General features: G+C 43.7%; 1 protein-coding gene across 1 annotated transcript in view; it reads right to left on the bottom strand.

Moving 5' to 3' along the window:
* LOC138247431 (putative methyltransferase DDB_G0268948) overlaps positions 1 to 14898 on the bottom strand; it is a 153183-nt gene that overhangs the window by 24784 nt on the left and 113501 nt on the right. Inside the window, exon 6 of the mRNA XM_069202062.1 lies at positions 220 to 357. Within this exon, the coding sequence (XP_069058163.1) occupies positions 220 to 357 (138 nt within the window). The remainder of the gene's footprint in view (positions 1 to 219; positions 358 to 14898) is intronic.

Here is a 14898-nt window from a genome sequence, read left to right as displayed (position 1 = left end):
TCCTGTAATGTACCCGCATGATGTGAAATAAAAGTAATTTACCCACTACTGCCGGTATCCGTCTTCACACCACTGAAATTATGTGACAGGAAAAGAACAAATTATGAGGCATGGTTGACAATTAATGAGGCAAGAAAAGTCCAGTTGTGAATTTACAACGACAATAGCTCGAACACAAACAAATGCGCGATCCATTGCATTTCAAATGCTTGTTTTTACCTGTGCTCTGTTTTCCGCAAAAGCTCTTTCGCAGCCTCAGGGTCCTTTTTCAAGAAAACTTGGAACATGCCGAAGGATTCAATAAAACCAAGGAGGTCTGCGATAGACAGTTGCATGGAGCACACGATGTCTCCCACTCTACAAGAAAAAATAAGTTAGCAACATACTTGCATGTGTATTAAACATGTTTCCACATTACATTCCATTAAAACATGCTAATGCACAGCATACAAGTAGTTTATATTTATAGTCCTAAATGAAGCTCTACCTGTGGCTGTGGATTTTCACCTCTGACAAAACAATGGAAAAAATCTTAATTATTTCAAGTTATCTGTCAATTCTGTGTAGCAGAAGTAAACCAGTAGGGGGTTGCTCAGGGAAAATGATTGCTTGCACAAGCAGATAGTAGTGAATGTGTGAATCAGCTTGTGGAGTTTCCACCAACATGCAACATTGTAGTATAGCTTCCACCTTTAAGTACAGACACTGGAACGGTTTATTTATTTATGGCTTACAGATTTAGGGCCCAAATTCCCTATCACATGGACATGCTGTGGGCATTCTCATCCAAGATCAGCTTTGTGTTAATTTGTTTTTACTAAACATTCTGTTTGTCTGTTCTTATTGGCTGTAAGGGTTATCATTGCTAAAGTTCCACCAGTTAACACAGCTCTTCACCTTGGTTTTACCACCTGCAGTAGAATTAGCAGGGTAATCAAACTTTTGGTGGCTTTTCCTTTACCGTCTCGTCTAAAGTTTCCCTGTGAAGTAAATGCCTTTCAAAAGCATTTGTTATTTTAAGGTCTCTTCTACAGGTACAGCTGTCGGATACCTCTCGTTAGCAATAAATACACTTCTACAAACACAGACTGTAAACGTACATTAAAGAGAAAGCGGGCTTTCGGTCAGCTTCTTTCAGCCACTGACTGTTGGAGTATACTTTAAGAGTTACTATTTGTTGAGTGGGCTTTCCTTCAAATTTGGCACTTCGGATAAATTTACATGGCAGTAATTATCTGTGATGACCTCCCCTCTGACACCTCCTTGCTGCCTCTGTACCCACTTCCAGGATAGAGGACCACCTCTTCTACCTACCGGCCCTCACTGTCACTCCCTGCAGTGCTCATACATTTGTTTTTGCAAATACTTGTTTCCAAATGCTTGTTGAATTACATCCCAAGCATTGCGAACAGGTTGTCCAACCATCTATATTGGGAAAAAAAATTAAAGGTGACTGTTAATCAAGCACACATAGGCCCGTGGCCGTATTGTAATGGCTTTTTATAAGCTTTAAAGGATTCTTTATAAGATGGCTGCCGACCTTGCTTGCACATGCCAAGTGGCCTTTGTGAGGACAAAAAAAAAGAAACATTGATGCCTAGTACCAAAGACGAGACATATTAGTTTTGCCAATGTTTGTTCAAATATGTACCTGTAATTGTAAAAAATGCTATATGCCTTTTACCAAACCTAGACAGGATGGTAATGCCCGAGTCCAACAATGGTAAAATGAATTATGTATGCACCTGGGCACCTAGTCTGCCAATTGTCTGTGGCCTCCTGTTCCTGCTTGTTCCAGCCAGATCCATTGTCCACTGATTAAATGACACCGTCGCTGCCCTGGTTTTCCCACCTGGGTTTTCCCACTCACTGCTCTTCCTGCCAACACAAGCCCCACCCACCCCAGGACCTCTCTAATGCTGGCTGCCGCACGGCTGCATTAGTAGGCACCTGAGCACTTAGCCTGCGACTTGCATTTGGCCTCCAGTTTCTGCTTGTTCCAGCCTATTCCAGTTGCCATTGTTTGACCAAGTGATACCACCACTGTCCAGGTTTTCCTGCCCTGGTTTTCCCGCTCACCGTCCTTCCCTCCAACAGAAGTCCCAGCCTCCCTAGGGCCTACTTAATGCAGGCTGCAGCCCGTGCATCTGTAGGCACCTGGGCACCTGGCTTGCCACTTGTGGCCTCCAGTTCCTGCTTGTTCTAGCCTGATGCAGTTGCCACTGTGTGACAAGCAACACTGCTGCTGCCTGAGTTTTCCCTCTCACCGTTCTTCCTGGCAACAGAGGCCCCGCCCACCCCAGGGCTTACTTAATGCGTGCTGCAGGGTGAATGCACAGCTGAAGGCGTGCCAAAGGCAAGCCTGTCTGCTCCCTTCTGCTCCTGGACTGAGCCCAGCACCATGACACCTGACCCCCCAACACAGATACACTATTGCTGAGCTCTAAAACCCCAAACCTGAATGCTACAATAAATCCTGCCTCTGTGCCGACCAATGCTCCACAACAGGTGCTTTTCACCTGCATTCCCTGCAGATCAACTACCACAACACACAACCCAGCCCACCAATCATCACCCCCACCCTGAATACATCACAGACATCACCTGAACAAAAACACCAACTTGCAAGCTCCCTTTTCAAAACACGCTCACTATGCAACCACATCACCAACGATTGGGACCACATCTCCACTCAATTTCATCGCCCCTCTCACCATTCCACAACAATTTCTTCTTTGACCTCAACTTCCATCTCGATGACCGCAATGACATCAACACTACCAACCTCCTTGAGAGCAGGAACAACATCAGACTCAACCAACTCATCAAAGACCTCACGCACATCGCAGGCCACTTGCTGAACCCCAACTACACCTCCAGCGACCGCATCAGGTCAAGCCACACCATGGAACCCACCTGGACACACCACTCCATCGCCCATTACCAGCTCACAGACCTCCAACTGCAGTCAGCCCAATGCCTTCTACCACAGCTGGAGCAAAGTCTCAAAGGACACATGAATCAGCAACTTCAACACCACCCACTCCACCTGCTCAATCAACCTAGACCAGAATGTCAGAAACTTCAAATTTTGGATCAACAACTGCACCAACAGTGTCCGTCTCATTGGAAACAACACCCACAGAAGATCCATCAGGCAGGCTAGCTGGTACACTGAAGACCTCAGAACCACTAAACTATAAACAACTGAAAAGGAAATGGAACACCAGCAAGGATAAGACTGACATGACCACCTTCAAGACAGTCCTCAACCGCTATCATAGACAACTGAGAGAATCGAAGAAAATGGCCTTAGCCTCATGCATGGAATCAAGCTACAGTAACAGCAAAGAACTGAACAACATTGGCAGATGGCCCTATGGTACAGGCTAGGCTCCCCTCCCGGCGTTCACTCATGGAACCCTCCAGGATCTGGGACTGGATCTTGGCCACTCTGGGACTCAGCCCACCCCATTCCCTCTCCTCTGAGACTGGACGTGGGATCCCTCACCCATCCCACTACACCGCAACCTACCTGGGACTCTGTAATCCTTTCCAACCTCACCTGGTTGGGAAATACCTAGACCACTCACTTTCATTAGCATCCCCAAATGCCCCTTCAGACCCTCTGGTACTCACCCAGAGGCTTGCCTCCAGCGCAAGTTCCCTGGGGTCAGAGAACTCATACCACACCTGCTGTTGGAATAGCTTTGGAAAACAAGGACTGGACATCTGCTCTCCAGCAGTCACATCACACAGCCCCTCAAATGAGTTAACCAAACTAACCTTCACCCAACTATCTAGTGACTCAGCCTTGAAAAAGTACCCCACGTCACCCTCCTGAGACTGGTGAGACAGCACCTGACTGTCCCTGACACTCAACCCCTTACTCTTCTGGGGTTTCTCCATACTCCACAACCAGGACCTCAACCTGGAGGGAACAACTCTCCCTGTCACTCTCACGTACAGCCAGTAGAGTGTCACTCCCACCACTAGAAATATGACTCCCCATGCCAGTTCCCCAATCCACCGCAGGGACCCTGTGTACCACTGAAGCTACCTCATACCCCTGAACCTCCTGGTGTATGTTAACCTCCTCCTTCAAGTAGTGCACCAAGTCTCTGGGCATGTGCACTTCTTCATCAGCACTGAACATAAGATTTTTGCTGCCACCATTTAAGTCAGACTCATGACTTCCATCTTCCTAAATCTTAGCTCATTAGCCAAGAGTACCCTTTTCTCCTCTAAGACCATCCTCCTCTCTTTCATTTCCATCTTCATTTCCATCCTCAGCTTCTCTGACTCCAACTGGTGAGCCCTCTCTGCCTGTCTGTCCTGCAACTCTTCAGGAGTCAGATGCTTGGATGACACACTGCTACCTGCCCTTGAGACCCTCCCCTCAGGCATAACAGACACATCCTTTACACCATTGTGAACATTCTGCACCTCCTCACCCTCATCCTTCTCCTCTGTGTCCCTGTCAGACTCTTTGGATGTCACCAAGGACCTCATTGACTTTTACAACTCCTCCTTCCTGGTGGAGCTCATAATGGGACAGGCAAGATCCTTACAAAACTACTTTAGTTGAGCCACTGTATACTCCTCTAGTTTCTCCAACTCAAAAACAGCTTTTGCAGACACAACTGATGCAGCCCCAGATTAAGACATGATGGCAAGGTTCACTCACGGATGCAAAGTTCCAAGAAGAACAGGGAGCTCCCAAGAGAAGTTCAAAATAGATCACCAAAAATATGGAAGCAGGAAAAAAGTCCATAGAGAGAAAAAGCAAAAACAACAAAGACAAGTACTATGTGGTCATTTAATGGTCTGCCCTAAAAACAGTAATGTATACTTAATCACTGTATGCCATGAACAAATACAAGTCCAATCCAAACTGCTGATCACCAATGTTAGAAATGGGGCCTCTGGTTGGCAGTCAGGTTGCAATCTGTCCAAGCAGAGACTCTCACTCTAGTCAGGGTAAAGGAAAAACACACTTGGTTAAGGCCCGCTCACCCCCTTGGTAGCTTGGCACGAGCAGAAAGGCTAAACCCCAGAAGAAATGTGTAAAGTATTTGTTCCAACACACACAGTAATAACGTGAAAACACTACAAAATAGACACCACATCAGTTTAGAAAAATAGGTTATATTTATCTAAATCAAACAAGACCAAAATGACAAAATCCAAAATACACAAGTCAAGATATGAATTTTTAAAAGAATAACAGTCTTAATCCATAGAAAACAGTGAGAATGCTATTGTTACACAAAAATACCTGGTTTGCGTAAAAAGGAAAGCCGCACGGGTGAGCGTGCATTCGAAAAGTCAGCGATGCACCTATTCCTTACTTGCAAGTGGGGCTATGCGTCATTTCTCCTTTGGTCGGGTCGGCGATGCATCGTTTTTCTCCCTTGCAAGTGAGAGATGCGTTGATTTCCTGATGGGCACCTTGGATCTGGGCAGGCTTTGCGTAGATTTTTCATGCCCAGCGATGCTGCATTAAAAAACCGGTCGCATGTTGTCGGAAAACCGCATTATCAGCAGCTGCAAGGGGGTTGCGTGTTGTTTCTCCAGCCACAATGCGTCAATCTTTCAGTCGCGATGCAAGCAGGGCATTAATCTCAGCTGCGAGGCTGGCGGCGCATCGTTTATCAGCCTCGTGGCAGATGGTGCATCGAAAATGTCACTGTTATGCAGTAAGTGCGTGGATTTCTGTCCTTTTCCATATGCGTCACCTTTTAAGGGCACCACTTGGCAGGACAGGAGTCTCACCAGAGAGTTCAGTGCTGGCAGGGAAAGTCTTTGATGGCCCTGAGACTTCAAAACAGGAGGCAAGCTCAGTTTAAGCCCTTGGTGATTCATCTCAAGCAGGAATGCACAACAAAGTCTTCCCCTTTCACAGGCAGAAGCAGCACCTGCAGGATAGCCCAACAAAGCACAGTCACAGGCAGGGGCAGCACTTCTCCTCAGCTCTTCAGCTTTTCTCCTTGGCAGAGGTTCCCCTTGAAAAAATCTGATTTCCAGGGGTTTTGAGTCCAATACGTATACCCCTTTCTGCCTTTGAAGTAGGCCTACTTCAAAGGAAAGTCTCTGTTGTTCACAAGATCCTGCCTTGCCCGGGCCAGGCTCCAGACTCACACCAGGGGGTTGGAGACTGCATTGTGTGAGAGCAGGCACAGCCTATTCAGGTGTAAGTGACCACTCCTCACTCCACTCTAGCTCGGAGGGCCCATCAGGATATGCAGGCTACACCCCAACTCCCTTTGTGTCACAGTCTAAAGGAGATTCACAAACAGCCCAAGTGTTAGTCTGACCCAGACAGGGAATCCACAAACAGGCAGACTCACAGAATGGTTTAAGCAGGAAAATGCCCACTTTTTTTGTGGACTATGGACAAACTGACAATTTAAAAACCAACTTTACCAAATGATGTATTTCAAAATTTTGAGTTCAGGGACACCAAACTCCAAATTTCTATCTGCTCCCAAAGGGAAACTTCCCTTAAACGTTATTTAAAGGCAGCCCAAATGTCAACCTATGAGAGACATAGGCCTTGCAACAGTGAAAAACAAATTTGGCAGTATTTCACTGTTAGGACAAGTAAAACACACCAGTACATATCCCATCTTTAACATACACTGCACTCTGGCCATGGGGCTACCTATGGCCTACCTTAGGGGTATCTTACATCTATAAAAAGTGATAAAGCCAACAAAAACTGGCCAGAAAAAAATAGGAGGAAGAAGGCAAAAAGTTTAGGGATGACCCTGGAAAAAGGAACAGGTCGAACGGACATGAATTAGCTACCCTTTAATCTCCAGACCTCCAGATCTCATACAGAGTTCCAAAAGTCCCTGAAGAACTGGCTATTCAGCTAATCAACTGGACCCTGTCAGTGCCTGGATACCTCATAGGTGACAAGAAGTGCTCTACAAATCTACTGATTGATTGAGGGATTACAAACCAAGCCTAATTGCTGTACTAAGAGTAGGGTATTGATATCAAAGAGATATATGCTCTTGAAGCTACTGACCATATTTCTCATGTATCATTAATTCCACATGCATAATGATGCCGGTGCGAAAAAGGCTTTAGAGCCACACAATATCACTTTCAAATGTTGTAATTGTATACTACCGCCATATCACAGGAATAACTCTGCTCTCTAACAACACACAGGTTGGTGATAGTCTAGCAGCGTCAGATTTGTGGAATATGGACATATTTGTGTTGGTGGGCAGATGAAGAGCAAGAGGAATCTGAGTGAGGGAACATGGGTGGGAATTACATGAGGTCATCAGAGGGGGAACTTGAGACAGTAGGTACAGGAGTTTTTGAGTACTAAATCTGAGTCTCAATGATGTATATGACGAGGTTATGCATGTATTTTTAAGATTACCTACAAAACAGACTTGCTTATATCCTCACAGAATTACTGGGTTGGGGGCATAGAATCCAAAAAACAGGCTTGCACATTTTCTAACAGAGACTTGTTTATATTGTGCAACTAATAAAATGTGTGCTTGATTGCTTAATTGCCCGACCCTCATATTCACAGGCCAGAGAAAGAAAATGGCCATTGACTAAAGCTCTTTCATAAATACAGAAGCTGAAAAAGACCTGAGATAACCTTGCAAATTGCACGCTCCAAGGAAGATAATAAAGAAGCATAGGTCTTCTGTATACTACCTGCATTTTGAACAAAAAGTACTGTTGAATAATACAACTAAGCTGCTAAGCATCTAGTTATATACTAGGTAGGGTTTACACTTTTTACCTAGGGATGTGTGATGAAATATGATTTTGGCATTTATGACCTTCATCCTAATTTGTATAATAGTGGCTGAGATATTTATATTTGAAAATCATTCTAAAGCATCATCTGCAGATGCATAATACATAAACTATAATCATATAGTGTAAAACACAAACAACTGTACATGCATGTGAATTTCTGAGTAAGGATGGGCCTCTGTGCACTGCCTGCATATTACAGATTCTCTGACAGGTTTTGTACGACTCATGTCACTTTCCCCTAAATTAGTGTTACTCAGTAGGGAAAGAGCAAGAAACATCTAAATCTCTGAAGAGGCCACAGCATCTTGACAGAGCTTGGGCTTAATGAATCATTAAGTGAATGACAGGTCAACTAAGATTCACTATTACATTTGTGGTTTGGTGATTCCTTGATCACCAGTCACAACTTCTTTTTTACCCTTACTTTTTACCTTTACTAAACATCAACCAATTGAGCTACTTCCATAGCCTGCTGTGTTTTGTTTGTAGCACATTCTTCAGGTGTCTGGTGAGTGTTGGGCAAACATCAGCAACAATGTATCTTTCTAAAGACCATCCCTGTTCTTCGAAGAATAAGGGGCATATTTATACGCTTTGAGGCAAAACCGCACTAAAGCAGTTTTGCATCAAAATGTTTTGCACTGGCTTGCGCCATTCATGAGATCCAGCCGGGCGCCAGATTTATAGAATGGCGCAAACCGGTACAAAGGGTGGGCTAGCGTAAAAAAAAATGACGCTAGCAGGGTGGGGGTGGCGGTATGGGAGAATGGGGTTTTGAACCAGAAGATGACGTTAGGCTGATTAGAGGCAACAAAAATGCCTCTAACCAACCTAGTATCATTTTGTGACAGAAAACCATCCAACCACATGACTCTTGTCTTAGAAAAGACAGGAGTCATACCCACTACCCCAATGGCAAGACCAGAAGACCAGTGTCCCATGGGCATGGCCATTGCACCCTGTGCCATGCAGAGGGGCCCAAGTTAGGTCCCCAATGGTACTTTCATTAAAAAAGAAAATGCTTACTTATACTTACCCTACTTACCTGGGATGGGGTCCCCCATCCTCTGGTGTCCCTCTGATGTGGGTGGGGGTGTTCCTGGGGCTTGAGGAGGGTACCTGTGGACCCATTCCAGGGTGTTTAACCATGTCAATGGGTCCACAGGTCCCCTAACGCCTGGTCTGACCCAGGCATTAAATAATGGTGCAAAGCAAGCTTTGTACCATTATTTAGCCCCTCCACCCACCCGTGCGTCATTTTAGCACTGGGGGATTAATATGGGGCCATGGGGATAGCACCATTCTTTAGATGGGAACACCTACCTTGCATCTCATTGGCACAGGGTAGGTTCATGCAGCTAAAAAATGATGCAAACTCCAATATTTTGAGGTTAGACGTGCCTAATGCCAAAATATAAATATGGAGTTAGTTTTGTGCCAAATTTGTGTCAAAATATGATGCAAATTCGGCGCAAATGTGGTATAAATATGCCTCTAAGTATAGTTTCAAACAGCTTAGTAATGCTTAAAAATATGCATGGGATGATTATTAATGTATGATTTATTTTATTTGTTTTTTTGTAATGGTAGCCATCACCTAATGACTGCCAGAACACTGTACCTTGGCAGAATAAAACATTCACAAAATTACAATCACAAGGAATACATTACCAGTACTAAAATATAACCCCTGCTGTGAAAACTAAATTGAGCCAAAAGAAGCTTTAAAAGGGAAGGTTTTCATTCTCTTCTACAAATAAATGAATGACAGAGATATCAGCAATTATATAGTCAAACTATCCCATAGGTATGTTGCTGCCACATAAAAAGTCGGCCATGGGTCACCAAATTAGAACGTTGCCTCAGCACCAGGACAGTTTATACTAAGCAACTTACTTTAAATGTGGCCCAAAATTCCAGGAGTAACCAATGTAGATATCTCAAGACAGAAGTGATCAAATCAACTTCTTGGGGTCGGCATTTATGCAATCTACTAGGTTAACCTTCAAAGAATTTTTATCAAACTGCATAACACGAGATGTGAGAAGGAATGAACTCTATCTATCTGTTTGTGCCCAAAATAACACATGACTCAATATTAATTCCCCCTTTTGTTAAAGCAAAATTCAAGACTGACCCACAGATTTAACCCCTGATTGTGAGTCCTGTGCCAATCCTAATTTGGGCACAAATTGATGTTTGTGCTGAAACGCTGCACAAAGATCGACAGGCAACCTTTAGCAAAATTTGAGTCACATTTAAAAGTTTTGGAAGAGAAGAAAACAAAAAATGACCACCCCATCATCATATTTTGAGGCTTACTACTCTAAATGGTAATGAAATATGGCACTTGTTAAATGTTGCATGTAAGAAATTCGGAGTATTTGTTGAGGAGGGCGAAAACCCTTCTCAAATAATAATCACAATCTTTGTCAAGGCAAAACTTTAAAGTTTGAAAATTAACCTGAGCTCAATCCCCTGGTAGCTATGGCCCGGAGCATACAGGCCTAACTTAGAGACAATGTGTAAGGTATTTATGCATTACCAAAAAAATAATAAAGTCAAAACACAATGCAAGAAAAACATGCCTAACCAATTTACCAAAACGTGGAAGTTTCAATAAACAAAAAAACACAAAAAATGGCAAAAATAAAATAAAGAAAACCAGAGTAAGGAATTTTTAATGTTTAAATATTAAAATAGCTCCAAGAAGAATTAAGCACCAAACTTGGTTATCTGGTTGAGCTTGACTGGTTCCTAGGTCAGGTAAGGGCTAACTGGGGTGGAACGCGAGTCAGATACAGAAAGCAAGTTCAAACCGGTCAGAAGTTTTATTTTCGGGCTTAGGGCCTGATCACGACATTGGAGGATGGGATACTATATCACAAAAGTGACAGATACCCTGTCCATCATAGTAAAAGTTTAATTATATCCTATGGAACTTGTTAAACTGCGGGCGGGATCACTGTCACATTTGTGACGGCATCCGTCAAGGTCATTATCAGGCCCATAACAGGGCAATTTCACTCCTAGAGAAGGTCCAATGCCGGGTAGATAACCAAAGAAATGAACAACCTCTGCTCTGATGGCATTCAAAACTGGTTCTGGTACCAGCTTCTCTCCAATTGGGACTGGTGCCTGGATAACTAGAGGGACGAAGCAGGGCCCAGGTGTTAGCCGCATCTGCCTGAACAGGGTTGGCCTCTTTTAAGTTATAGTTCCTGGACACAGCCCTGTTGATCCTCCTGTCATGAGTTATATAGGGTGACAATATTATAACATCCAGAACGTCAACCTATCCTTACATTGTAAGGAAAGTATATCATTACTGTTAATAATTTCTTATACTCACCTTCCAAGGCAAGTATAGGTGGAATTAAGAACAGTAACTATATAACTACATACCATCTAAGAATGTAATGGTAGGTGAAAGTAGTGGGTGTGATGTTATTGTAGGCTGGTATTGCTGGCCTTGATATAGTGTAATACAATTGATAGCAGCAAATAACACATCTGGATACCATGCTAGTTTACTATATTCACAGACTCTGCAGAGGTCAGGTCAGCACATCTGTTAGACCTGACAACCTTAGTGTGGTCATTCCCCAACTTTTTGCCTGCCTCCCTCTACTTTTCAGCCACTGTTTTTGCTGGTTTTAGGACTGCTTACCAGTAAAGTGTACTTCATGTGCCCAGGGCCTGTAAATTAAATGCTACTAATGGGCCTGTAGCACTGAATGTGCCACCCACATAAGCAGCCCCTTAACCATGTCTCAGGCCTGCCAATGCAAGGCCTGTGTGTGCAGTTTTACTGCCACTTCGACTTGGCATTTAAAAGTACTTGCCAAGCCCTAAACACCCCTTTTCTACATATACGTTACCCCTAAGGTAGGTCTAGGTAACCCATAGGGCAGGGTGCTATGTAGGTAAAAAGACAGTATATATACCTATGTGTTTTATATGTCCTGGTAGTGGAAAACGCCTACATTTGTTTTCCACTACTGTGAGGCCTGCTCCTTTCATTAGCTTTTGTTAGGTCTGCCCTCACATACTGTTTAAGTGGTAGATTCTGATCAGAAAGGGGTAAACAGGTCATGTTTCTTATGGCCAGAATGGTAATAGAAAGTCCTGCTCATTGGTGAGGTTGGATTTTATATTACTATTTGAGAAATGCCACTTTGAGAAAGTGAGCATTTCTCTGCACTTAAAATCTATCCGTGCCTTACAGCCTGTCTCCAGTCAACGCCTGGTCAGGGCTGATTGACAGCTCCCTTGTACATTCCACCCAGACAACCACAAACACAGGATACTCAGTCACACCTGCACTCATCTGCATACTGAATAGGTCTTCCTGGGCTGGAAGGGTGGAGGGCCTGACACCTACATTTCAAAAGCTAGTGGCTTGCCTTCACACAATGGACTGCCAAACCCCCTACTGGGACCCTGGCAGACAGACTTGTACTGAATGGGGACCTTGTGCACTTCAAAATCACTCTTTGAAGTCTCCACCACTTCAAAGGCATTTTTGGGTATATAAACTGGGACCTTGACCCCACCAACTCAGACAGTTCTGGACCTGAACCTGCAACCTGTCAGGAGGAACTGTCTGGCTGCCCACCTGAACTGCTTTGCTGTGAAGGACTGCTGCCTTGCTGTTGCCCTGCTTCCTTTCTGGCCTCTGACTTTGCTGAGAAGTGCTCTCCAAGGGTTAGTATTGAGCTTGCCTCCTGTTTTCTGAAGTCTTAGGGCCAAAAACAGTCTTCATCTCTTCAAGGAAATTCCTTGTGCGTGGAGAATCGACGCACAGCCTGCCAGAAGCTATGCACAGCCTGCCTTGCAACAAGAAAATCGCTGCACAGCCGAACCAGAACGATGCAGACTGCCTTCCTGAGTAAAGATTGACGCAGCAGATGCGTTACGACTGGGAATTCAACGCACAGCCATACCAGATCGATGCACAGTAAGCCGGAATGACCCAGCCCAACTTCCTGAGTAAAGAATTAAAAATTTGATGCATTGCCTACCAGATCGACGCAACACCTGTGACTTTGTCCTGCATGCCTAGGATTTCCACGCATCGTCCCAGGGCATCAAAAGAACCCTGCATCATAGTAAAGACCCATGACTGTGCGCCGGAAATCGACACAAAGCCCCTTGTAGCGTGGTAAGAAATGACGCATCGTCTGTGCCACGTCGGAAAATCCAACGCGCAACTTTTTTTTCACGCATCTCCTCCTCTGCGGTATCCGTGTGTGATAATTTTGATGCAAACCAGGTACTTTGTGCAAACAAGAGACGACTGTTGATTTTTAAGATTTAAGACTCTTTTAATCTTGCAAAGGTGATATTTAAACTTGTGCTTATTGAATCTTTATTGTTTTGACCTTAATATAACTGGATAAATATATTTTTTTCTAAACCTGTGTGGTGTATTTTTGTGGTGTTTTCACTGTGTTATTTCATCATATATTGCACAAATACTTTACACATTGCCTTCTAAGTTAAGTCTGACTGCTCAGTGCCAAGCTACCAGAGGGTGGGCACAGGACAATTTGGATTGTGTGTGAGTTACCCGGAGTAAGATTGTGGTCCCTATTTGGACAAAAGTGAATACCTCTGCCAACTAGAGACCCCATTTCTAACAAAGTAATTCCAACTTGGAATGGGTTGTGGTTGAGATCACACAGCAATTTAGCCATTTCCTAACACACAAGAATGGTCTTTTCTAGAAAGGAATCAGTTACTTTTTGAGCAAGTGACCACTGGTTAACATAGATAGAAGACTGGAGAGTTAACAAGGGTCTCAAATAAAAGGAGTGATAAAATTCAAGAATGTTGAAATTAAGGGAAGCATTATCCGATTAACCCTGTAACACAAGATTTTGACAATAAACACATCTTATAGGCTGTCTTTAATTTCATTAAAATACACCATGTGTTTGGAAACAAAAAAGGTCTTGAATAATGCCAAACAACAATAAAAATCTGAGTTGGTGGACTGGGAGGGAAAAGAGGTAAAAACATACCTTTTACCCCAATTCCACTTCTGTTTTCAAATGAACACAACTGGACAACACCTTGTGTCGCTACTGCCACTGCACCATAAGAAAACAACACCCCCCCATTGCCAGACTCGAAGGTAGAGAATACGTATTGCCTGTGTTTGTTGTGTGGCCACCGCACATGACCTCGAGACCACTGCAGTCATATGCATGTATCAGTACGTTTTTATTTTCAATTACTGTGACATGTACTGTATATGTCAGGCACACTATGTTGTCTGATATGGATGGGGACACACTAGAATGAGACACACATTGCACACATACATATCTGTCATTATGGTGTCAGTATTCATTGCCAAAGGAATGCTGGCACCACAATGATGTTACAATCACATTTGTCAACTATGTACATGTGTGCACATTGCAAAGGGACCTGTCATGTTATGCTTCCAGTTGTGTATGTGGATCAGTACATGTATCTGTGTGTGAGATTGGATTGGCTGGTTAAGGTGGATGGAGCTGGAGTGGGTGGTGTGGTTATGTCACTATGGGTTCCACTTGCATACGTGTCTGATGTTGTGTATGCTGTGTGTTGTGTTGCTGTATGCAACCTTCAGGTGAGTGTTGTGTGACGGTCATCGTTAGAATATATGTAGTTATCCCTTTATGTGAGTATGTTTGTGGAGAACAGTGTGCAGTTGTGTTGGATATTGTGGTTGTTTTGTGTGTGGGTGTAGTATTAATGTTGTGTATATGTTGTGTCATGGATGTATGTCAATGTGTGTTTTTGGCATGTGTGTGTTGTATGGTGTTGGTATGTCAATGGATAATAGTGTGTATGTGGTACGTTGTGTCATATGTTGTGCAGGTGGACACATATGGCTACTGTACAGTATGTGTGTGTGACTTACCTGTATTACATAACAACTGTGATAGACCTGACAGCCTTAGGATCAAAGACAAAGGGTGCTTCATTGTGCAATAAACGCAATGAAAGGCATGAATACTTACCGAAGCACGGAAAACAAGTCTAAATTAACTCAATCAGGAAATCAGTTGCCTGCTGAAGTCGGCTTCATTCAGCTGTTTTAGC

Source organism: Pleurodeles waltl, chromosome 7 (assembly GCF_031143425.1).
Source record: "Pleurodeles waltl isolate 20211129_DDA chromosome 7, aPleWal1.hap1.20221129, whole genome shotgun sequence".
NCBI lineage: Eukaryota > Metazoa > Chordata > Amphibia > Caudata > Salamandridae > Pleurodeles > Pleurodeles waltl.
The sequence above is the reverse complement of the archived record's forward strand: the minus strand, read 5'-3'. Positions and strand labels throughout refer to the sequence as shown.